Source organism: Macrotis lagotis, chromosome 7 (genome assembly GCF_037893015.1).
Source record: "Macrotis lagotis isolate mMagLag1 chromosome 7, bilby.v1.9.chrom.fasta, whole genome shotgun sequence".
Lineage (NCBI taxonomy): Eukaryota > Metazoa > Chordata > Mammalia > Peramelemorphia > Peramelidae > Macrotis > Macrotis lagotis.
Window position 1 is genome coordinate 215,096,398 of NC_133664.1, and position 19,945 is coordinate 215,116,342.

Genomic DNA, 19,945 nt, shown 5'->3' on the forward strand with positions numbered 1-19,945 from the left:
CTTTATCCACTATGCCATCTAGCCACCCCACTATGCCACCTAGCCACCCCTACTGTCTTCCTTTTAAGGAGATATTGTCTTTAAATCATTCTGAGTCACAGAAAGGTCATGAGTGTCCATCACTTCTGGCTAAGTATATTCTCTCTAATAGAGTTACAGTTCTCTAGAGTTATTAGAGTCTTTCTCCAAGGTAGGGATATAAACACTTTCATCTTATTGGATAACAGGTTTTGTTTTTCTTTTTTTTTTTACCCTCCCTCCCTTTTCTTAACCTTTTCATGTCTGTCTTGCATCTCTTGAAGTCCAAATTTTCTATTAAGCTCTAGTTTTTTCCATTACAAAAAGTTAGAAGACATTAATTAAATGTCCATCTTTTGCCCTGGAAGAGAAGCCTCATTTTTACCAGATTTTATTATCATTGTTTCATTATTTCATTATCTTGGCTGCATTTCCAAGCTCCCTTGCTTTTTTGGAATATCGTATTCCAGGCCCTTCAATCACTTAATGGTGATACAGTCAGGTCTTGTATAATCTTTACTGTGGCTCCTTGGTATCTAAATTGTTTTTTTTCCAGGCTGCTTGTAGGATTCTTCTTTTGGAATCTATTTCAGGAGGTTTAAGGAGTGAATTAATTCCCTCAATTCCTATTTTACCCTCTGCTTCTAGGATCTCAGGGCAATTTTGCTGTATTATTTCTTGAAAAATGAAGTCTAGGCTCTTGTCCTGGTCATGACTTTCAGGTAACCTAATAATTTTTAAATTATATCTCCTGGATCTGTTTTCAAGGTCGTTTGTTTTTCCAATGAGATATTTCACATTTTCTTCTAATTTTTGTTTTTTTTTGGAATAGTTTTATTTCTTCCTGAGTTCTCACAAAGTCAATGGCTTATTTTAGCTCCATTCTGCATTTGAAGAAGTTATTTTCTTCAGAGATCTTTTTTTTTAATCTCCTTTTCAGTTGACCAATTCAGCTTTTTAAGGCACCCTTCTCCTCATTTGCCTTTTGTGTTGCTTTTTTCCATTTAGCCTAAACTGGGTTTTAACATATTATTTTCTTCAGTATTTTTTTTTTGTATTTCTTTCACCAAGCTGCTGATTTGGTTTTCATGATTTATCTGCATTGCTTTCATTTCTCCTCCCAATTTTACCTCTACCTCCCTTAGCTGCTTTTTTAAAGTCTTTTTGAGTTCATCCATAACCTGAGCTCATTTTCTTTTCTCTTGCAGATTTTAGGTGCAAAAACTTTGATTTTTGTCATCTTCTGAATCTTCCATAGGTCCAAAGTAATTTTGTATGGTCAGATTATTCTTTTTCTTTTATTTGCTCATTTCCTCAGCCTATGGTTGATTTATCCCACCTCCCATTGCTTTGGGGGGTTTTTGGGACAACTTGCAGGGGCCTTAATTCCTCCAAGGTCTTATGAGAGACTCTGAATGCTCTCTTGCCTGTGCTTTGATATGTGGATGATCATAGGCCCTCCCCTCTACCCTGGAGCTTTCAGGAGAGTCCCTTCTCAGCTATGGTGGTATGGGAGCCCAAACTGCAACCTGGATTTGAGTGTGGGCAAACAGCTGAGTCCTGCTCCAAGGAGAGCAGAGAGACCTCTGCAGTATCCACTGAGCCCCTTACAATCTGAGGGCTGTGCTCTGGAAATGAAGGCTATCTTTCATGATTCCTGCTGCAGGTTCTCACAGCAGGCTTGCTTTGAGGTTGTCACTCGCTCTGCACTCATTTTGGTGCAGCAGATTTCTCTCACTACCTGTTTAAGCTGTTCCCAGTGATCCCTGGACTAGGGGGTCTAGAAACTGTGCCCTCTGCCATGGACCCAGGTGCTCCCAGGGATCTAGGCACTCTGGTCAGTTGCACTGTGACTGCAGCTTTTTCCAACCCCTGTTCCAGTGAAGCAGACCTTTCCAGTGGAACTACTAAATTGTCTTGGACTGGGAAATTGTATCACTCAGTCTTTCTATGGGTTCTGCCCCTCTAAATTTTGTCTAGAATCATAATTTGACTTTTGGAGTTTTTTGGGGACCAAGTTTCCAGGAATTTCTGCCGTATGCTGCCATCTTGGCTCTACCCCCCTGCCAGAGGAGCTTTAAAGGACAGAAAAATGGTTTAAGATACAGAACTTTGTGATTCCTCTGTTTGCATATGACTATTTTTAGAGTTTATGAGGTAAGAGTTCAGCAAAGGATAAATCAAGTAATTATATGAAAAACCAGGAGAAAATGAAATAAGATAACTGACATAAATGTTGCATTTCTTGAGTTTAACTCAGAAGAATAAAAATGAGTCACTATGACAAAGCTCTGATTTGAGTCATTAGAAATAGTTTTAAAAAGATAAAAAGAAAGAAGGTAACAAAAAGAAGTAATTAAGAAAAGAGTAGGAGTTTAAGAAAATGCCAGGAAAAGAAGTCAACAGGCAGGAAGGTTCCAGGAGCCATACTCAGAGGCTGCTGATTAGAGGAGATCCAAAGGTTGGTGCCATTTCAGTTATAAGCCCCTTGGGCAGCTAGGTGGTGCAGTGGATAGAGCAGTGGTCTTGGGAGTCAGGAAGACAGGAGTTCAAATCTGGTCTCAGACATTTGACTCTTACTAACTATGACTTTGGGCAAGTCACTTAATCCTGACTGCCTTCCATCCAGGGCCATCTTTAGTAGTCCTGATTCATATCTGGTCACTAGACCCAGATGTCTCTGGAGGAGAAAGTTAGGATGAGGCTTAGCATAGCATCCCCCACCCCCACTCAAATTCCTTTACACGATTGACCTTCCTGATTTTGGGGTGGTCTTCGAAAATGAAAGACAAAACACAATCCCATTAAGTATTTTGCCAAAGGTGATTGCTCTTTATTGTTCTCCACATGGGTAGATGGTAAAGTAGGGAGAAAATAGGTTTTAATGCTTTGCTATATGCATTTACTGAGAATAGGTTTGTTGGATTATTCAGAGAAGCAATATAATGGGACCAGTCAGAGTTTATGCTTTGTTAATGTTGCCTTCAAGAACATTTCCATGGCATTATGAGGCATTAGAGTAAAAATTTAACAGTAAGGTGGGGAGCTAAAATAGTAGCATGAAGCTAACATGCTCCTGGAACTTTCCCAGAACAAAGATAAATGGAGCCTCTATTCTGACATTCAAACTACAGATCCCACCAAGAAAAGAGAAGATTCAAAGAAGTTTTCAACTGTAGATATGGTGGAGGATCTTCAGTGAAGGTCCTTTTGAGAGAAAAGAGGAAATAAAGTCCTGGAGGCAGGAGAGAGGGAAAGTCAGTGGGGGGCTTTTAACCAGAGTCCAATCTAGATCCTGACAGCTTAAAAACAACAGATGTCCCAGCAGCTAGAGAGCAAGCCAACTGCAATGACTCCAGCTGCTAAATCTGAACCCTGAAAACACCAGGGTAAAAGACAGGATTGGATCGGGAACAAAGCACTGTTAAGTCAGAATCTGGACATAACGGAGGAAAAAAAACTTCTGTAAAGGAAACAAAGTATCTCAGCCAACTGCAAGCCAGGGATCCAAGTCCCAGCAAAAAAAAAAAAAAGCTTGTATCTATACTCCCTGTACCCCACAAGCAGAGCTCAAACAACAAAGATGAACCAAAAAAAGCTAAAGGAGAGCTCACTATAGAAAACTATTTTACAGACAAAGATGACAACAATGCCATGTCTGAAGAAGAAAGCAGTGAAAAATCCTTCATGGGAAAGTATCAAAACAGTCTATAAATTTGCTCAATTCAGCTCAACAAAGAGCTTAAAAATAATGTAAAAACCAAAGAAGAAAGGAAGAAGAAAAATGGAAAAAACAAAATGAAAGTCATGCAGGAAAAAGTGTGACAGGTTGACCAAAGAAATCAACTCCATTAAAAGTAAAAATAACAAACTGGAAAAGGAAACACAGAAGATAATTGAAGAGAATAAAATCCTAAAAATTGGAATCAAACAAGTAGAAACCAATGAATCTGAAAGACTACAAGATTCCATCAAACAAAATAAAAGGGCTGAAAAAAATTGAAGAAAATGTGAAGTAACTTTTAGGGAAAATGTATAACCTGGAAAATAGATCCAAGAGAGACAATCTATGAAAGCCTGGACCAAGAAAAGAACCTGGAAAATATCATGAAATAAATGATAGGGGAAAACTATCCAAATCTACTAGAACAAGATAACACTATAACCACAGAACCCTCCAAAAAGGATAAAAACTCCAAGGGCTGTACCTGCCAAATTCCAGGACTCTCAAATAAAGGAGAGAATATTACAAGCAGTAAAAGAAAATGATTCAGATACAAAGGAAACACAATCAGACTCATGAAGGACCCATCAGACACAATATTGAAAGATTGGAAGACCTGGAATAGCATATTTAGAAAGCAAAAGACATGGGATCACAACCCAGAATTTACTACCTTGCAAAATTCAGCATATATAGTCAGGGAAAAATATGGATGTTCAATGAAATAGTAGACTTCTGGAATTTCCTGACACAAAATCTAGAACTGAACAGAGAATCCATTCGCCAAATACACAACTCAAGAGTTGCATAAAAAAAAATGGTAAATGAAAAGGGGAAGGAAAAAACAAAACTAATATTGGTCAAGACCATCAAACTGTACATAACCCTTAAACGGAAGATATAACACTTCAAATTGTTCTTCTCTTAGGATAATTAAAGGGTATAATTGAAGAGAATGAATCTAAAGGATATGGGTATAATTGGGTCTTATCTCTCAATTGAAGAAGTCTAAGATGACATCACTATGTTGGAAATAAAAAGCCCTGAAGAAAAGCAGTCTCATTATCCTTTGATTCACTTTAATCACATGGTGCTTAGCACTTGTCTAATGAGGGCTTCATAAACTGCAAGGACATGAATCAGGGTCTCTAACTTGTAATCATTTGTAAAGTTCTCAGATGAGACCTCCAGAGCCTTCCAGTATGCAAAAATCTCTGTAATTCTTGCAGTTAATTAGATCAAAGTTTGACTTAACCAGGGTGAAGTGAAACCATGGTTTCACTTAATAAGGGGTTAAGCACTCTGGCTGGGGGAGGGGAGGTAAAGTTGAAGAGATAAAAGGCCTTGTTTTACTTAATAAGGTGGGGAGGAGGGAACAAAGAAGAGAGAGAACAGATCTTGTTTCCCTTAACAAGGTGCTAAGTATCCTGGGGGGGGGAGGTAAAGTGTGAAAGAAAATGGGCCCGGGGGAAGCGGCACAAATAATCCAAGAAATGATATGACTTTGGATGATATTTTGGCTTCTAAGGAGGATTGTGTATAAACTTGAAAAGGGGGTAAAACAAAAAATGATTATAATTATATGCCATTTGAGTCAATGTTGCTTATCAACAATCTAATTATCAAACTGTGATTGATGACTCTTGATTAATAATATTAAAGTGATAAAAAACATTTATTTATAATTTATAATTTTATAATTTTAGAGGGAAAGACGGGAGAATGTGAATTTTGAGTAAATTCTAGTCAATAGATTTAGCATGATGAAGGAATAGGATATATTCCCACTTGGGTTTAAAAATCTAACCTTATCAACAGGGAAGAGGGGACTGGTAAAGGGAAAGATAAGGGAAGAAGGAACTGATAAAAGGGGAAGGGAAGGTATAAGTGAAAATAAACTGAAAGTTAAATTTTGAAAGAAAAGTCAAAGGGGAAAGATAGTAAAATTTTGGTGAGGAGTAATAAGAGAAAAGGAAAGAGAAAAATATGAATGGAGAATGATAGGATGGAGGGAAATACAGAATTAATAATCTTAACTATAAATGTGAATGGGATGAAATGTCCCATAAAACAGAAATAGATAGAAGAATGGATTAAAAACCAGAATCCTACAATATATTGTTTACAAGAAACACATCCGAAGCAGAAAGATATATACAGGGAAAAGGGAAAAGGTTACTGCAAAATAAATATATTGTGCCTCAGCTGAAGTAAAAAAAAATCAGGGGTGGCGATCTTAATCTCAGATAAAGTAAAAGCAAAATCAATCTTATTAAAAGAGATAAAGAAGGAAAGTACATCTTCTTAAAAGACATCATTGGGAATGAAAGCTATATCATTCTAAACATGTATGCATGTAGTGGTAGAGAATCCAAATTCTCAAAGGAAAAGTTAAGTGAAATGCAAGGAGATGTAGACAACAAAACTTTACAAATGGAAGACCTCAATCTCTGCCTCTCAGAACTAGATAAATCTAACAACAAACAAACAAGAAGGAAGTTTCTTAGAAAACTTAGATAGGGTACACCTCTGGAGAAAACTTAATGGAGATAGTAAAGAATATACATTTTCTTGGCACTACATGGCACCTACACCAAAATTGACCATGTACTAGGGCACTAAAACCTTATAATCAAATGCAGAAAGGCAAGAAATAATAAATACACACGTCTCAGACCATGATGCAATAAAAATTACATATATTAAAGGGTTAAGGAAAGTTGAATCAAGAACTAATTGGATATTAAATAACTTTATCTTAAATAATGAGTGGATCAAACAGCAAATAATAGAAATAATCAATAATTATATCCAAGAAAATGATAATAACAAAAGATCATGCCCAAATTTATGGGATGCAGCCAAGGTAGTTTTAAGGGAAAACTTTATATATTTAAATACCTATATGAATAAAATAGAGAAAGAGGAGATAGCTGATTTGTCTATACAACTAAAAAAGGTAGAAAAAGAACTAATTAAAGATCCCAATTAAATACTAAACTAGAAATTCTGAAAATCAAGGGATAGATTAATAAAATTGAAAGCAAGGAAAACCATTAATTTTATAAATAAAACTAAGAGTTGGTTTTAATGAAAAGGCCAATAAAAAAAGGCAAATCTTTGGTTAATCTTATTTAAAAAAGAAAGAAGAGGGGTAGCTAAGTGGCACAGTGAATTGAGCACTCGACCTGGAGTCAGGAGTACCTGAGTTCAAATTCGGCCTCAGACACTTAATAATGAATGAAATGGATGAATATTTAAAAATGAAATGGATGAATATTTATAAAAATACAAACTTCCCAGATTAACAGAACAGGAAATACATTATGTATATAATCCCATTTCAGAAAAAAGAAATTGAAGAAACCATCAAATAAACTCCCTAAGAAAAAGTCTCCAGGTTCAGATGGATTTACAAGTGAATTCTACTAAACATTTAAGGAATAATTAATTCCTATTCTATATAAATTATTTTAAAAAATAGGAGAGGAAACTCCTTTTCTGACACCAACATAGTGCTGATACTTCAACCAGGAAGAACCAAAACAGACAAAGAAAATTATAGAATAATCTCCCTAATGAATACTGATGCAAAAATCTCAGATAAAATTATAGAAATGAGACTGCAGCAAATTATTACCAGGATAATGCACGATCATCAGGCTGGATTTATACCAGGCAGGCAGGAACGGTTTCAACATTAGAAAAACACTGAACATAATTAAACATATCAATATCAAAACCAACAGAAATCATATGATTATCTCAATAGATGCTGAAAAAGACTTTCTTAAAATACAACATCAGTTCTGCTAAAAAAATGCTAAAGTTTAGGAATAAATGGAGTTTTCCTTAAAATAATAAATAGTATCTATCAATAAATATTATATGTAATGGAAATAAACTTGGAGCATTTTCAATAAAATCAGGGATGAAACAAGGATGCCAATTATCACCATTATCACTATTCATTATAGTATTAGAAATGCTAGCAGTAGCAATAAGAGAAGAAAAAGAAATTGAAGGAATCAGAATTGAAAATGAGGAAGCAGAACTTTCATTCTTTGCAGATGATATGATGGTTTATCTAGAGAACCTGAGAAAATCATCTAAAAAACTCAGCATAGTAACAGGATATAAAATAAACCCACATAAACCACTATATTATGCCCATGAACAACAAAGCCCAAGAGCAAGAAAATAGAAACAGAAATTCCATTTAAAATAACTATAGACAACATTAAATACTTGGAAATCTATCTCCCAGGTCAAACCCAGAAACTGTATGAGGATAATTATAAAGCACTCATCACCCAAATAAAGCCAGAATAATTGGAAAAATGTCAAATGCCCATGATTAGGTGGAGTTAATATAATAAAAATGACAATTCTACCCAAATTAAATTACTTATTACATGCCATACCAACCAAACTATCAAATAACTACTTTACTGAACTAGAAAAAATAGTAACAAATTCATCTGGAGCAACAAAAGGGCAAGAATACCAAGGGAAATGATGAAAAATATGTAAAGGAAGGTGACCTTGCACTCTACCAGATCTAAAAACTATATTATAAAGCAGCAGTCATCAAAACTGCCTGGTACTGGTTAAGAAATGGAATAATGGATCAGTGGATTAGGATAGGTTCAAAAGAAACTGCAGTAAATGACTACAGCAATCTACTATTTGAGAAATCCAAAGACATCAGCTTCTGGGATAAGAACTCACTATGACAAAAATTGTTGGTAAAGCTGGAAAATAGTATGGCAAAAAGTAGGCAAAGATGCACATCTCACACCCTATACCAAAATCAAGTCAAATGGGTACCATATTTAGACATAAAGAGTGATACCATAGATAAGTTAATAGCAAAAAATACTCTACCTATCTGATCTATGGAAAGGAATTAAATTTATGACCAAACAAATATTAGAGCACATTATAAACTGCAAAATGAAAGATTTTGACTATATTAAATTAAAAAGGTTTTGCACTAATAAAATCAATGCTGCCAAAACTAGAAGGAAAGCAGAAAGGTGGGAAACAATCTTCACAACTAGGAGTTTTGATAAAGGTCTCATTTCTAAAATATATAGAGAACTGCATCAAATGTATAAGATCACAAGTCATTCCCCAATTGACATATGGTCAAAGGATATGAACAGACAGTTTTCAAATTAAGAAATTAAAGCTATATATAAATGTGAAAAAAATGCTCCAAATTTTATTGATTAGAGAAATGCAAATTAAACCATCAATGAGGTATCATTTGACACTTATTAGATTAGCTAGAATGAGAAAACGGGAAGTTGATCAGTGTTGGAGAGTTTGTGGGAGGATTGAGACATTGATGTATTGCTGGAGCTGTGAAAGGATCAAATCTTTCTGGAGAGCAAAATGGAACTATGCCCAAAGAGCAACAAACCTGTTTATACCCTTTGAACCAGCAATTCCAATTCTAGGTCTATATATTCAGAAGAAAGTATAAAAAATGGGAAAAGTTCAACATATTCCAAAATACTCATAGCAGCTCTTTTTGTAGTGGCAAAGAATTGGAAATTGAGGGGATGACACTATATAATGCTAGACTAAGAAAACTTGTACTAGTTAGTGCTTATAAGCTCCAATAAAAGAACATTAAACAATACCTTGAAGTTCAGACTTTCTTTTACGATACTTTTCCGAAGTTTTACCAATGCCTCGCTTTCTTCAGTAGCGTTCACAAAATGGTAATCTCGTATTTCTGGGAAACCTCTTTTGTTTAAGAGCTCCTTAGTAATTTTGCTTATGGAGGCCTTTCGTTGTTTCTCATCAGAAACATCCAAATGGGTACCAACCAGAATCACTGGTGAGGAAGAAGCTCGAGCCTGTAATGGAAAGCCATGAAACATGCAGGTTTAATCTAGAATTAGAATTTTCTTTTAACTCTGTAGCATAGTAACTAGTGAAAGCAACTTTTTAATAACTTTAAGGAGTCATGATTTTATTAGGTTTTTTAAAAATCTGCAATTCAGTAATCTAATATGTATAAATGCATTGTTAATCAATCAATAAGAATTTACTACATGATGATGCTGTGCTAGGTTCAGGGCAACCAAATATAAGAAATGAGATAATTTTTACCCTCAATAAACAGATTCCAATGAAGAAGATAACAAATTAATAAGAGTAAAGATAAGGGAAATAAAAATAATTTGAAGATAAATCTGAAAAGAAGAATACGAGCAGTTGAGGGAACTAGGAATTATTTCATGTAGAAAGTGGTATTTGTAAGGAAGAGAGGTGAAAGTGAGAAGTATATTACAGACATGGAGGGAAAGCCAGTGCAAAAATCACAAAGATAAGAGAAGAAATGATGTGAGTGATGAAGAAAGTTTGGTTGGATCAGAATGTTTAACAGTGGGAATAATACTCAAGGACAAGAAAGACAGATTGGGGTAAAGCTGTAAAAAGCTTTTAAAAGCTAAACAGAGTTTAATTTTGGGTCTAGAAATTATAGGAAGCTACTAGATTTGTTTTTTACAGGAATGTGATAAAATGAGATTTGTATTAGAAACTATGGAAGATGGACTGAAATGGGGAGTAACCTGCGGTATAAGACCAATTGCAATTACCTAGGCAATTAGTGATGAGAAACTGAGCTAAAGCATTAGCTGTATGTATAAAGACAAGAGATCAGGTGTGAAAAATAGTGATAGAAATAACACTATTTGGCAACTGGAGAATGACACTTGCTTAAGTCTGAGAAAGGAATGGGTCTTGAGGAAAAGATAATGAGTTCAGTTGAAACATCTGATAGGCAAATGGTGATGCAGGAATGAAACTCAGGGGAGACATTAGGGAACAGGAAATGTATACTAGAGACAAAGATAAAAATTTAGAGATATAAATGCATAGATGGAGATATATGTATATATATATATTCAGAAAAAGAGAAAGAGAAAGAGAAATAGAGCTGAGACACACACACATACGTATATACACACTTATGGGAGCTAATGAGATCATCAAGAAGGAAAAAGAAGAATAAGACTATGGGGGCCAAGGCAGAAACTGAGAGTATACTCTCAGGATCAGTCAGTCAGTGAAGGCAACCACAAAGGAATAATCAGAGAGGTGGGAGAACCAGAAAAGACTAGTATCATGAGAAGAGATTAGGCAAGAAAAAGTGATCAGCAATATCAAAAACAACAGAAGACAAGGATGAGGACTGAACAAAGATCATCAGGCCTAGCAATTAAGAGATCATTGATAATGTTCAGTTCATAAATGGTCAAAAGATATGAAAAGGCAAAGAAGGGAAGAGATTCAGTGTATTAATAGATATATAAAAATACTCCAAATTATTTGTAATTAGAAAAATCTTAATTACACCAATTCTAAGGTTCCATCTCATATACATCATATTGGTGGAAGACTGGTGAAGCTGTGAACTGATATCGTCAATTGAAAATATTTCTGCATTTAGAACTGTCTAAAAAGTTTCTAAACTACATATATCATTTTATACAGCAATAACATCATTACTCCTTTTATGATAGCAAAGAACTAGAAAATAGGGGCTGTCCTCAACTGAAGAAGGGTTTAACAAATTATGATATATTAACATATACCATGTGATATATTAACATATGGAATATACTTTTGTGCCATAAGGAATAATGAGGTTGGAAACAACATTGCAAAATGTTGAAGAGTAAGTGAGAAAGGAGAAAAGTGAGGCAGTAAGTGGAGTTTGACTGAAAACTTAGTATGACAACTATTTTATTTGTTTAAGGAAAAGAAGAGAACTTTATTGGGCACTTGCTAATAAGCATGTTTCAGTGGAGACAGAGCTTTAAATACTATCCTCAGTTGGGTTCACATTATCTTTCCCAAGACAGAAAACCACTTAATGAAGAATACCACCAAGTCTGCCTCTTATTCACCAATTCATTTAGGAAAATATCAATTAAGATTTACTGAATTACCAGCAGTTCAAATACAATATGAACTTTCTTTTCCAAAGAGAAATGTTCAAAAGTGCAAGGGATGTTCAAGAATTTTCTCAGTATCTTAACTGTGGCTAGGAAGAACAGTCCTGCTTAGAGTTCATTTGGTGCAATTAGGTGGCACAGTGGAAAGAATATTGGACCTGAAGTCAGGAAGACTTATCGTCCAGAGTTCATGTCTGGTCTCAGATATTTACTAGCTATGTGACCCTGAAAAGTATCTTAACTCTGCTTTCCTCAGTTCCTCATCTGTAAAATGAGCTAGAGAAAGAAATGACAGACTAACATCTTTGTCAAGAAAACTAAATGGAATCACAATTGGATACAATAGAAATAACTGAACAAATATTCCACATAAAACTCATCAAGAAGGTTGTTCTTGAGCTAAGTCATAGACAATGTCTCCAAATTACACACCCAATTGCACCCAATAGTTCTCCAAATCAGCATTTTGTTTTCTCAGATGGCCAATGAAATCTCCCACACTCTCATGTCCCATGCCCAACTGGATGCCCAGTCTTGTCAATTTTACTTCTGTAACATCTCTCACATCCATCTCTGTCTCCCTACTCACACATAAATACACTGTTAAAAAGTCTTTTACTATTATGTTACTATAAATTATATTGTAAATTATGTTTTATTGTTGTTTTTCAGTCATGTCTGACTCTTCATGACTCCATTCTGTAGGGTTTTCTTGACAAAGATACTGGAGTGGTTTGCCATTTCCTTTTCCAATGAGTAAAGACTAGTTTAAGAGGTAAAGTAACTTGCCTCGAGTTATGTAATAAGCTAGATTTTAACCCATTCTTGGTTAAGAGCTCTATCCATTCAGTCATATAGCTTCCCCATAATTTCATATAAACCATTTATAAAGTCTTAATGGCAAACCCACATTACTACAATAGCCTCCTAATTGGTTTCTCTGCTTTCAAGTTCTATCCTTTTCATTCCATCCACAGAAATTTGACCATGCAATTTCCAATGATTACTCTATTGCCTCCAGGATAAAATGCTAATCCTCAGTCTGGATTTCTAAGATCTTCCACAATATTGTTGGTTTCTATTTATTTTTCTAGTCATTTCATATTACAAAGAAGTCACATATTATGCTCACTTTATAATGGAATCATGTATTACATGGAGATGAGGGTCAAAGTCAGTGCATAAGGTAAAAACTGCATTGTGCAATTGTCCATAAAGTACAATGTCATTAGCAGAGAGGTGGTACAGTAGATAAACTTATGGTTCTAGAATCAGGAAGATCCAAGTTCAAATCCAGTTTCAGACTAGTTCTGACTCTGGGAAACCTAATCTCTATTTTCTTCAGTTTCCTCCTCTATAAAATGAGGATAATAATAATAGCACCTACTTGAAGGTGAAATAATAGCACAATGCCTGGCACAGTTAGGTACTGTACTAAAGGAAGCTACTAGGTAGTTCAATGGATAAAGCATCGAGTCTGCAGTCAGGAATACCTTAATTCAAATCCAGTCTCAGACATTTACTAACTGTGGGACTCCGGGCAACTCACTACACCTGTTTATCTTAATTCACTTTAGAAGGATATGGCAAGACACTTAAGTAATCTTTGCCAAGAAAACCCTTATTGTCCACAGGGTCAGGAATAGTGGGACAAGACTGAACAACAATAGATAGAAGAGGATAGAATTTCTTAAAAATAAGGATTCTCAGAATTTTTTGTTTATGCACCCCATTAGCAATCTAGTGAAAATGTAACCCTTCTTAGAAAAAAAATGTTTTTAAATGTATAAAATAAAAAAAAACCACAGGATTACAAAGGAAACCAATTATGTCTTAATAGTTTTCCTATCCAGATTCAGACCTCCCTCTCCAAAGTTCAGAATCCCTGCTTTAAAAGAAGAGATTCTGAATCTGTGAGCATCTGAATATGGAAAAAGTTTTTATTTTTTTACTCTGCCTCAATCTATTACTAGTAGAGAGGATGACTCAAGAACACTATTCCAAGAAAGCTAGGGACAGGGATAAGAGCAGGAACTAAACTTGGAAGGAGATATCTATTCATTTAAGCTACTATTATTCCTGAAAATTATGATCAGACTGTTCACTGCCTAGAGTAATGATATCAAACTCAAATGGAAATCAATTCTTGTGAAACCTCAAATTAACATTTTCTATGTGATACAGTATCTTGATTTATAATGTTGAACATTTTCCAATTACATTTTTATCTGGCTCTTTGCTACTTGCTTGACACCTCTGGTAGAGTATGTTTAAATGACTGAACTAGTCACATAATACTATGTGTCCAAAAACAAAACAAAACCCAAAAACAATAAAAAAAAACTTAGCTGCTAAGAAAAACTGATTAAGAAGGAAAATACTCTTTCATTGGATAATAAAACTAGAGGTGTAAGGGACCTTAAATGCATTTGGGTCTATTCCCCTGTTTTTACAAATGAAGAAAATAACAGTAATGCTAAGTGACTGCCCATAGGTAGTATCAAAAGGGAACATCTGAACCCAGATCTTCTTAGTTTCAAGTCCACTGCCCAGCACTTTATACAATGTATCTTTTCACATAAATGTAATTATATCATCACATGTCTTCTCCCTTCCTCACTATGAGAAAAGAAAGAACAAAATAAGGTCAAAATAGTGATACTGTTGCTGACCAGGATAACTAGGAAGGTCAACTAAGGCTGACCTTTTTGTGTTTTTTTTTTAGGTTTTTTGCAAGGCAAATGGAGTTAAGTGGCTTACCCAAGGCCACACAGCTAGGTAATTATTAAGTGCTCTATCCACTGCACTACCTAGCTGCCCCTAAAGGCTGACCTTTTTAGTAGCTCTAACAACCTAAGCCAAATGAATTCCTAAACATAAGAAGAGATTAGAATGAGCACAGAAAGATGCTCACATTTTTGAGAGCTGAGGACTCACTGAGGAAACAAGATTTTCACATTTTTTCCATTTCATATACATTATGCTCATAGTACTATTTAAATTCTTTTTCTATTTTTTTAAAACAAAGCATGCAGAGTTCAAACCATTTAAATTAAATCTATCTGTACAGAAGGTAACTCCATTTACTTCACACTCTAACATTATAGTCAAATACACTAACTTTCTGTTCCCTATATGTGTAACATTTCATGTCCTGCAAAATACAGTTTTCCAAATCTATCTAGTCTACATTTCTCTCCTGCCCTTCTGCCTCTCTAACTTTCTTTAAAATACAGCACAACTTCCACCTCCTACATGAGGCCTTTCCTTGATCCTTTCCACATGCTTTCAATCTTTAATATATTTTATGGAAAATGATTTGTATTTTAAATAAAATTTGTGTTACTTACATGTGGAGATGTTGCATTATCTCTGCCCCACTCTACCATCTCTCCCTAACATTAATGTTCAATACAAAGATTGCTTAATTTTGTCATCAGAGAAAGAGAAAGTTTTTCAGGGCCAAGCTGCATAAGTTTATAGAGACTGTGGTTCCAAAAAGACAATATTGTTTTGTTATTACTATAAAGAAATGTTGATTTTTGAGAATTTATTTGTAGTCTGTGATTTTGCTGAAGCTTTTTTATTGATTAGTGTTACACCTTTTTTTTGCCATTAACTTCTTTCTCTTATCTTATTATTGCTATTAGCTCTTTAAGAAATACTATATAACACTATATAATATACTATATAGTAGTATAATACTATAAGAAATACTATATAGTAAGAAATAATAGTAGGCATCCAATTTTCACTCTCATATCTACTCAGAAATGTTTTTGTGTGTCACCAATGCATGTTTTTGAGGTTTTGATAGAAATTATTAAAAGATTATTATTTTATTAATTATTACATCAAGTATAAAATAATTAATAAATTATTAATATTTTAAAAACCTCTCTATGGCTATACTTTGTACAGTTATTAGCATAAAAGAAGGTAGTAGAATTAGGTTTTATCTTCTCTTTGCACATGATTGTGCACTCAAAGCTGCCTCTGAAGCAGAGATGCTACAAAGTATGAATCAGTTCTCATCTTCTTGTGCTATTTTGGCCTGACAATCAACACCTAAAAAACATAGGTGCTCCTTAGCCAACACCATACTATCCATATGTGGAACTGTTGGTTACAACAAATAGAGAAATTTTGAATGCCGTGGTTAAGTTTCCTTACCTTGTCAGTGTGCTTTCCAGGAAGGTAGACACTGATAATGAGGTTGACACAGACACTAGAAGAACTAGCTCACTGAGAGGCTCCAAAAGAAAGTGTAGGAGAGGAGTATTAGACTGACTACCAGAAACAGACACTGAGGTCCTTTCTTGAGCTAAACTGCCAAGCATTCAAACATTACCACAGGGAGTACAACTACAATGAGTTTTTGAACAAAGTTGTTCAAATATCAAAAAGACTTTTTGTGGAGAACTCACACAGTGGGGTTGGAATAAATGATACAAGGCCACTAAAGGTCTCTCTTAATACCTTTGGAATTGATTGTGTAACACTGGAGACACTGGCACAGCATGGAGTTGATAGAGCTTGGAATATGACATCCCAGAACGTGAAAGAGCTTGGATTACAACCAAGAATCAACTATCCAGAAAAACTGAACATCCTCTTTCAGGGGAAAAGCTGGACATTCAATGAAACAGGGGACTTTCAAACTTTCCTGTTGAAACGACCATAGCTGAACAGAAAGTTTGGTCTTTGAGTACAGGACTCAGGTGAAGTATACAGAGGGTGAACAGGAAGGGAGATTATTAGGAGATATTCAATGATGTTGAATTGTGTGTATTCCTGCATGGAACAAAGATACTGATAACTCATATGAATCTTGTCATTTATAAGAGCAATTAGAAGGAGCTTTTATAGACATGGTATAGGAAGGGAGCTGAATACAATGGTATAATGTAGTATAAAAATGGAGGTCTTGGGTGAAATAGGAATATACTGGGAGAAAGGGCAAGGAAAAGTAGACTGGGCTAATAAATTTCACATAATAGAGGCAAGAAAAATCTTTTGCAACGTAGTGTAAGTGGGAAAGGTGAGGGGGGATGAGTGAGCCTTCATTCTCATCAGAAATGGCTCAGAGAGGAAATAACAAACACACTCAATAGAGTATAGAAATCTATCATAACCCTAGAGAAAAAAGGAGAGGAAAGGAGTGGGAAAAGGGGGGGCAGAGGGAGGGGAAGGGGGTTGTAGGTGATAGAAAATAAGCAGATTGTGGGAGAGGGTAGACAGATACAACACACTTCTGAGGAGGGATATGGTGAAAGGAGAGAGAGAACAGAATAAATGGAAGTGGGAAGGAATAGAATGAAAGGAAATATAGTTAACAATAGAAAGTGTGGAAAAAATATTGAAGCAACTTCTCTGATGGACTTATGATGAAGAATGCAACTCAACCCAGAGACAGAGACCAAGGTATCTAAACACAGACTGAAGTACACTTCCCCACCTCCCACTTCATTTCTCTTGAGGTTTCTCTATCTTTTGGAGGGAGGAAAGGGAGTATATATCTATTTTTCACAATAAGATTATTGTAGTAATGTGAAAATAAATAAATCATTAAAAAAGTGATCCTATTCATAACTGGTGCTCTTCCCTTCACCCCCTAATCCACTCCTCTTTTTTGCCCCTACATTTATCTGATTATTTGATTCTTCCCTTCCTTTAAAAGAATAGGACTTCTAAGTAATTTTTAAAATATCATTTTTTGTGTCACTTTTTTTTTAGATTTTTCAAGGCAATGGGGCTAAGTGGTTTGCCCAAGGCCACATGGCTAGGTAATTTTTAAGTGTCTGAGGTTGGATTTAAACCCAGGTACTCCTGACTCCAAGGCTGGTGCTCTATTCATTGAGCCAACTAGCTGTCCTGTGTCACTTTTCCAAAAAAAGATCTCTCTCACTCTCTTCATTATTCTTCCTCTCTGTCTTTCTTTAACACCTATTCTACAATTCATGTCCCTTATAATTATCTTCTCTCTCTTTTCAATCAAGCTTTGAAAGTTTGCATTCAAGGCTCTTCCACTTTTAGAGAGAACATGTGATTCCATGTTCTCATATTCCCCAGGGTCCTGTGTCTTATCTGTTGGACAATTTCCCTGTATTGTGCAGCAATTATTTATAAATGCCTGAACTTGTTTACTTGATCTGAAAGCCACATTTCTTTATGTTATTAATGCTTGTCCTGTAGAAAAAGGTCTTAAAGTTTTCTTCTTTATAAGACCTTTGTCTCCTCTTTTTTCTCTCTCCCCCACCCATTTCCCCTATTAACTTTCCTCCTTTCCCCTTTCTGATTGTAGTTTCCCCTAGAGTGTAGATTTCAAAGCATCTCAGTCTCTTTCCATACTAAGCAATTCAGGATTCACTAGGTGCATTTCTCTGTCCTCAGAGACTTCTCAGTGTTCTGAATTGGGGAAAATGAAGTCTGTTGTGAGAAAGTCACAACAACTGGGAGCAGTTGTAGGGGGAAGTTAGTAAATTTGGTAAAAATTCTACCCACATCTATTCAAGGGGATGAAGCTAGTTTTCAGATTTTTAACCTCATATTTAGGATAGTGACACATATGTACATATAATGAGGAAGACACGACTTCAAATTCAATTGTGCAACTTTAGGTCAGTTGTTGAATCTCTCTATATACCCTAAAGTTTCCTCATGTGTAAAATGAGGAAAATAACAGTATGTACCTCCCAAAATGGTTCTGATGATAAAATTGGTTATCTATAAGAGCTATATAAATGTTAGCTACTAATTTGTATAATCAGTACTTAGAAGGGTATTGAGCATAAAGTAGGCACTTGATGTTGAACTGAATTGTAATTTCTAGAAAGTTATTCTTATTGATCAACTGCAGAGAATGACTTCTGTGTCATTTCTTTTTCTCTTCAAATAACTAATAATATTTTCTAAGGCTATGCATAAGGGATTGCCCAGGAGTAGATGAAAGTCCAATTTATCTAATATTTAGGATAAATATGATAATGCTCCCCTCTCATTTATTGGATGATCTTCATTAGTATTTGTGAGAAAAATTATCTGAAGGTTAAACTTTTGATGATGAACCTCTCCAAACAGATTATTTCTTCAACTATATACATACAAGTCTGTTACTGGGACCATACTTGAAACCTTTCCAATTAAGTGAAAAACACCTGATCTTAAGAAACAGTTATCACTCATATGCCATGATGAGGACTTGATTTATTAATTTAGTGAAATGATGATATTAACAATTATTATTATATTTAGCACTTCTATGGTCCTTTATGGTTTGCAAAGTATTTTAAATCTGCTATTTTATTCAATCCTTCCAAAAATGTTGAGGTAGGCTGTACAATCATGTTAAGTTCTGTTTTGCAAAGAAGGAAATCAAGTCTAAGAGAATCTAATGATCAATTTAAGACCAACTGAGAAAGGTTCAAAAACAAGTTTCTTAACTTAATCTCAATGTTCATTCCCTCTATCCTATTTAATATATAATAGTACTAAAATGACTTCAAAAAATTTCTCAGTTACCTTAGATCTACAGTTATGTATCCCTATTTTTAATTAAGAAGTAGAACAAAAATTAAATCACAACAATTTTTAAAATATTGCTAAGCTTCTACCCAAGTTCTACCCAACCCTTTATTAACAGTTTCCAGACTTTTTCAAGCAAGGCATTATTTTAGATATCTATTAGATTCTTCTGAAAGATTTCATAAATCCTTAAGAATATATTTTGACTTCTGTGTAAAATAAACATCTCTGAATGAACAAGAAATATCTGAATAACTAATAATCTATATTTTTATTTTTTCACTAATGTATAAGAATTCAAGTTTTTGAACTTCTGAGTTTAAATCAAAAGTCATTATAATACCTCATTTACCTGAAGAAAATTTACCTGACCCCCTCAATTATCTAGAACATAGAAGAAAATCAAGAAGTACAAAAAATAATCATCAAAAAATCTAAAGAGCCATTACAAATCCATGTATTTATATATGTATTTGTTCTTATTTAAGATCCAAAATAATAATTTTCATACATAATATCATATACAATTTTGATAATGAGAGTTCTGGTTCATCAAGAAAATGTTAAATTATTTTAGTGTGCTCCATGTTACAAATCATAGAAAGACATTTATTTAGAAATGCCTTTATTAAAAAAATGATCATATATAATAGTACTGATACTTATAAAGGAATGATCTTCAGTTTTACAGAAAATTTAT

At 34.6% G+C, this 19,945-nt stretch overlaps 1 protein-coding gene across 5 annotated transcripts in view; it reads right to left on the minus strand.

Moving 5' to 3' along the window:
* Positions 1–19,945, minus strand: part of LRRK2 (leucine rich repeat kinase 2) — a 262,718-nt gene that overhangs the window by 95,566 nt on the left and 147,207 nt on the right. For all 5 annotated transcript variants that reach the window (XM_074194833.1, XM_074194832.1, XM_074194831.1 and 2 more), the window contains one exon: positions 9,394–9,612. In XM_074194833.1, coding sequence (XP_074050934.1) covers positions 9,394–9,612 — 219 coding nt within the window. The remainder of the gene's footprint in view (positions 1–9,393; positions 9,613–19,945) is intronic.